Source organism: Hyposmocoma kahamanoa, unplaced genomic scaffold, assembly GCF_003589595.1.
Source record: "Hyposmocoma kahamanoa isolate Upper Pololo Valley unplaced genomic scaffold, ASM358959v1 95, whole genome shotgun sequence".
In the NCBI taxonomy this organism is placed as follows: Eukaryota; Metazoa; Arthropoda; class Insecta; order Lepidoptera; family Cosmopterigidae; genus Hyposmocoma; species Hyposmocoma kahamanoa.
In genome coordinates this window covers 4,741,291-4,747,819 of record NW_020654972.1, presented here as the reverse complement: position 1 = coordinate 4,747,819, position 6,529 = coordinate 4,741,291, and the positions used below count along the sequence as shown (strand labels likewise).

Here is a 6,529-nt window from a genome sequence, read left to right as displayed (position 1 = left end):
GGCACGTGTTTAGACGACAGGAGTTTGGAAGGAACTGAACTGCTTTCTATAGAGTTTTAGTGATGTTCAAAGAAGAATGCTGACTAGGAGGAATGGCAGGGCTGATTCTAGTGGTTTAGGTAGTAGGGCTGGGATATAACAGTACGTTACAAGTAGCGTCCGAGTAGTCATCCGAGCGGACTTGGTCGGAGTGTGCTCATATAGTGAAAACCCGGCTTAAGATAAAGTAGTATTTTTGCCGCCAAGCAGTAATGTGAGCATTAATGTATTTCGGTTTTGAAAGGTAAAGGTGAAAATACAGACACATGAGACTTGTCAACTTAGGGTGATGGGGGCAGTGACAGTGCCCCTAAGATCTTTGCGATTTAAAGCTCTGAGTGGCACTGTTATGTGCGGGCTTGTTGCTTACCATATTGGCACCAGACGCATGACATTTTTACTACATTTGTTTATTTACCATTAGCTAAAATGTTCTGAATAAAGCAGTAAGAACAAAATCTGAAAAAAAATCTGAATTGTTAATCCTTTTTTGATTGCTCGATAATCACGTTTCCTGACACTGTGGCATTGTTAAAATATAGATAATGAAAACATGAGTGATTTGCAAGGCAATTGTCGACATTACCTATTTATTCAGAGAGTATCAATAATAAATTGTTCTATATGTGTCGTTATGGTCGAAATAACAAACTTCGTACATAAATATGTGTAAGGTGCATACAGCGAGCATATTATCGCAGTCTCGTCAGTCATTTGCTCTTGGAAATAGTAGCCACAAAATGATAATGAAATACGTTCTGTGTTTGGCTGTTTTGGTTGTGTCACTAAGAAATGTTAAAGTAAGTCCCACTTGACTTTCAAAATCTTTTGATTATACCTACCTTTATTCGTAGGTGTCCCATATTATTGTCCTTGTGACCCCTTTCTCGGAGTAAAAGGTATCCCATGTACAGTAAAGGGTCGTCTTAAATTGCCGCAGCTTAATGTCACTCAGTCGTTGTCTGGCTTTCAAGGAAATATACCTTATTTTTGAGAAGCTATGTAACAATTTGTATTGTCGCGGAGGTCTGCACCGCGCTGCGGCTATACTCGTTTGTAGGAAGAAATGTATTCTTTATTTAATAGGAAATGCATTATGGATTATGCATTTTATAAAATTTGCCAGGCGTAACTCGATGCCGCCCGCCACCGCTTGTTGTATCTTGTCTTTCATTTTTTGTTTAAAGAAATTGTAACCTTATCATGTAAGAGACTCAGTATATGTTACACTGCTCGTTTTAATGCATCGCATCGCCGCCGAAATGTCGCCTGGCTGCGATGATCTGAGGCGACCCTAAAATAAAATCCCAGATCGCGTGAGGTACGGATTGTCAGAATTACAAAAACTATTTTTTTACTGACTCGGTTCTCATAGCTTTCTTGAAAATATTATTTCTTTTTAAAAATATTAAGTTCTCGTATATTCTAGACTAAAACTTTAAATTAAATTTTAGGCCCGTCTTAGTGCAGAAAGTGAGACGGCACTTACGGAGTATGGTCAAGGATATTTGAGTGAATGCGCTAAAGAGTTAAATCTGGATTTGGAGCACCTAAAACCTAGTGATATTCAGGATAAAGATAAATGCCTCTTTACATGTACTGCAAAGAAGATGGGTGTGGTAAGTGTTATAGAGCCTTTGTGCATTATATGTGAATAGCGATGTGAAAATGTTTCTGAACATTGGAATTAAATCACGAAATAAAAACCATAGAAAATGTTAAAGGGCTGATTTTTAACCGACTTCAAAAAAAGGAAGAGGTTCTCAATTCGACTCTTATGTTTTTTTTTTGGATGTACGTTACGCGATAACTCCTGTATTTGGGAACCGATTGTCATTATTCTTTTTTTGTTGGAAGAGGGTATCTCCATAGTGGTCCCATTTAATGTTAAAGAAAATCATCCACCTCTAAGGGTGGGTGTACTCACATGAAGATTCATTTTTATAAATAGCGCCTAAATTTTATTATAAGGAGCAATTATTTTAATGGTTGATTTTGCTATTCTCGAATTCAAGGCATTTTTCTCTCTCAATGTACTTTCAATAGTGAGAACCGATTTTTATTATCTCCTGTGTCACGTCCCGTATAGTGGCGAACTAGGGGATAAATCCAGGTTTGCGCACTTTCCGGTAACCGATTTCAATAAAACTTGGTAATTATATGTAATTCCACGTACTTTTGAGGTCGGTTTTTTTAGTACTCTGTACTGAGATTATTATAGATTTTTTTCAAAAAAGGAGGAGGTTCTCAATTCGACTATTTTTTTGTATGTTATGGACAGGCGTGTAGCTTACCATCAGGCTTACGACTAGTTCGTCCGGTCACTTAATATTATAAAAAAAAAACACTGTATGCACCTACTAAGTTGTTGATTGTAATCTTTATATTATTAGCAAAGTGTATAGATGCTTGAATAGGGTGCTCAGTAATTAATGCAACATACCTCAAAATTATCATAATTTCTATGAAAAACAATATCCAACATTCATTCTTTCTACATAACCAAACCATCGAAGCATCTCTCTATCTTTATCACTACATCATCTTTCGTACCACAATGCTCTTTTCTTCATTTAAACTATAACTCTATAAAAATTTTTTAACTGCCTCCGTGCCTCCGTGGCCGAACGGTTACCATGCTGGACTGCCACGCAAAGGTCCCGGGTTCGATTCCCGGGCCAGTAGAAATATTTATATAGCCTACATTTATTTCTCTCGTGAGTTTGGGTGTAATTTATGGTTGTGTATGTGTGTGTCCATGGTACCCGCGAATGAAAAAAAAAAAGAAAATTTAGCACAACTATAATGTGAGCGTTTTATATTCCAGATAAACGGAGAAGGTAAATTTGACTTAGATAAAGTACTTGAAATATTGGTGGGACTTGTTAAAAACCTTGAGGATTACAAGACTTTGGAAACCATCGCAAAATCTTGTATTTCAGGTTAGTTGGTATAAAATTTTTTATCTGCTTGTCATAGTCTTCTAAGTTGCGTTGAATATCGTATTGTGATTTTATGAGTATATTATATACCCTACCATGAATTAGATAAAATAGGGTATGGACCACATGGACCAATGTTTCTTTATTGCGTCAATCCACGCAAATGAAAATGTTGAAAATAGCTACTTATGACAACAACTTTGGTTTTTTAATGAATCTCGAGTCTGAGTTCACTTTGACTTTCAATTAAATTATATTTCATAATTGAAAATGAAAATATTTTTCTGATCTAAGCACATTTTTTTATCGACTTCAAAAAAAGGAGGAGGTTCTCAATTGGACTGTATGTTTTTTTTGTGTGTATGTTACGCGATAGCTCCTGCTCACGGATATGTGAACCGATTTTGATGATTCTTGTACCTCAGACGTGATAAAATTGAAGAAAATATTCCACTTCTAAGGTTAGCAAACTAGGGGATTTTTGGGAATTTTTCTAGGGGAAATTTGACGTCGGTTTTTTAGTACTCTGTACTTAGATTATTATCCGAACAAACCAACGTCTGGGCTCTTTAACCTTGTCAGCTGAGAGAAGCAGTGTGACGGTGTGACCACCTTATACCGCCATCTCACCTTTTTGTATTGTATCATTTTTTCTTTTGCTTGTTTTTAAATTTTATATATTAATATCGCTAGTACACCTAGAGATAAAATGACCTCTGTGACATTTCGGACCGTCATTTCTCGGATTCGGAACTGTTGAATCGGACGTAGTTCGCAAACGCTCTGACAATAAAAGGGCCCGAAACGTTGGTTTGTTTTTGTAAGAACTAATATATTCGATGTTGATTGTAATGAATATTATAATGTTTCACTGCTACGATATTCATTTATTTTTGTAAAATTACTCCACTACTTTGTTATAAGTATATTCTCAATACAGAGTACTAAAAAACCCGACCTGAAAAGTACGTGGAATTAAATATAATTACCAAGTTTTGTTGAAATTGGTTACCGGAAAGTGCGCAAGCCCGCATTCATCCCCTAGTTACCCTTAGAGGTGGATGATTTTCTTCAAAATTAAATGGAACCACTATGGAGGTACCCATTTCCAACAAAAAAGAATCACGAAAATCGATTCAAAAATACCGGAGTTATCGAGTAACATATATACAAAAAAAACCTAAAAGTCGAATTGAGAACCTCCTCCTTTTTTTGAAGTCGGTTAATAAAGACAAAGATCGAACACAAAGGCTCACAAGACTCGAACTAGTGTTGGTATGCTAAAGTTGTTCTAGATTGGCATACAGACACGCAGGTTCGTATTCTATAAAATCGAAGGATTATTTCTTTGTTTTCGATCATTGTATTTATAATTATGACAAACTAGTGGATTAATATGACAAAAATAAATTATTGGTAAAACATCATAGTATTAATTACTTACAATCAATGTTACAATTCATAAAGCGACATCTCTTGTCAGCCTGTGGTAGGTGTAAATGTACCTGGTTGAGTGAGGAAAACTCGTAGATTTCTTACAGGTCTGTTCGATCTTTTTATTAATAATTATAACAAATATATTTCATATAGATACGAAACAAACAACAAAACAATGTGTACCAATCGCAAAAACATAATAACTCGATAATATTTCATGTTTACAAGAAAACAAAATGTAAATGCTATTATTATCAAAAAAGAAAAGAAATAAAAAAAAAATCTACCATGACTTTTTCAATGAAGGTAAACATCGTGATGAAACCTGCACGTTGAAGAAGGTTCACAACCCTCGGAAAACGTGTGAAGTCTCCAACCCGCATTGGGCCAACGTGGCGGATTATGGTCTAAATAAACCCTCGCCTGAGAAGAGACCCGTGCCAAACAGTGGGACGTATAAATGGGTTGATGATGATGAACTTAAATTGAACTTTTTTTATCCCATTTTTAAATAAAACAGATCTTTATTCCGCCTTAAGAGTTAGAATGTAATCCAAAAAGTTTATTGTTATTATTAACTTACATTCTTTATTAAGCAAACTGAAGCTACTCACATGACACTGCTTTTATACTAATGGCTATGAAGCATATGCTTTTTCATTCAAATATATATCAATTTCTGTCAAGTCATCCTGAATGTATTTTAAAAAAGTTTGAAAGCAACACAAAAATGTCAAACGAGAATTTTTGAATTTGTGCAAGATCTCTGTATCGTCAAGGGAAATATTGTTTTTGGTGTCTTTAATAGCGTAGCTCTAGTAGAGTAAAAGTTTATTCAGTACATTAATCATTAGTTTATTTATGTAGAGTTTATGTCCCAATTCTTTTATAAAAAGTACGTTATATTATCTATATGTTAGATTGAAAGTTGTTTAATCAACAGTTTGTAAAACATACAACAGGTGGTGAAATGACAGGCACATGGGAGTTGTCAACATATGCCACAGGGTTACGGGCGCAGTGGCAGGCCCCTCAGATCTTTACAACACGCGTATAGCTTACCATCAGGCGCACTACTTGTCGTCGTGTCACTTGATATTATAAAACAAAAGTTTATTTTAGCCAACTACTTCATACACGAATATGTCAAATGTTTTAATACCTACCATAAATTAATTATATCCATTGAGCGTTATTTCGATCAAAAATGTATAATTTGTTGTTATGTCAAGTGAACCGTACGTGCATCTTCCTTTGTAACAGATTAAAAATACAGAGTAAAAACACATAAGTAAGATTAGGGTCGTCGCTTCTCCGCGCAAGTATTGAAATCGATTTCGACACTGAACTAATAACATGATTAATGATATAAAAATTCAATAAAAGCACAACCGTTGCAGTTACTGACTTTCCAATAGTTTCACATTGTGGGCGTTATTGAATTATGGTATACCTATCAATTAAAATTATTAAAATTATAGTATTTGATTTGTTTTCTTGTATAAAAATATTGAAATACTTGTTAATAATAACAATATTTATTTTATAGTAAACGATGAAAAAGTGAGTGATGGGGTCAAGGGATGTGAAAGAACATTTCTTGCTGTCTCCTGCGTCACCAAACAAAAGGTACAAAAATTATTTTAATTTATTGATCCTATTGACTGTTTCCGTTATAAGTATAATGATTCATTACGTTATTTTTTTAACACCGAAATAGATATTTTTTTCCGTTTTCACTAAGTGAAAAGAATTTCAAAACTTAATTTCCTCTTCTTAATTTAGTTTGAATCGTATAGTATTGAAAGTACCTAATTATTAATTGAAATTTTTTTTAGGAATTGCTTGAATAAGATGTCTACCATTGAATGACAAGATGCACAATACTATGTACCCGATGGACATGATGATTATGGATATTGCTTGGTTTGTAGTTTTTGCAAAAATAAACGCAATCCTATATTGTATTTTCGAAATATATTATTGTTTTTTATTTATTTTAAGTATATTAAGATAAATGTACACCCTCGCATTTGGTGGCATTTGAAAGAACCAATATTACCAATCATGAGATGGCTTTTTAAAAAAAGTCAAATTTGAAAATGGAATGG

General features: G+C 34.2%; 1 protein-coding gene across 1 annotated transcript; it reads left to right on the top strand.

Annotated features, from left to right (window-relative positions):
• Positions 1–742: 742 nt before the first annotated feature.
• On the top strand, positions 743–6,391 carry LOC113238216. The gene is made up of 5 exons (XM_026475001.1): positions 743–839; positions 1,494–1,658; positions 2,867–2,981; positions 5,968–6,047; positions 6,257–6,391. Exons 1-5 carry the CDS (start codon positions 780–782, stop codon positions 6,269–6,271), a joined length of 435 nt encoding a protein of 144 aa, XP_026330786.1. The 5' UTR covers positions 743–779; the 3' UTR covers positions 6,272–6,391.
• Positions 6,392–6,529: the final 138 nt, after the last annotated feature.

Coding starts and splice junctions, on each gene's coding strand:
- LOC113238216 (XM_026475001.1), top strand. CDS start 780: ATGATAATGAAATACGTTCTGTGTTTGGCTGTTTTGGTTGTGTCACTA. Junction 840..1,493: donor TGTCACTAAGAAATGTTAAA/GTAAGTCCCACT, acceptor ATTAAATTTTAG/GCCCGTCTTAGTGCAGAAAG. Junction 1,659..2,866: donor CTGCAAAGAAGATGGGTGTG/GTAAGTGTTATA, acceptor TTTATATTCCAG/ATAAACGGAGAAGGTAAATT.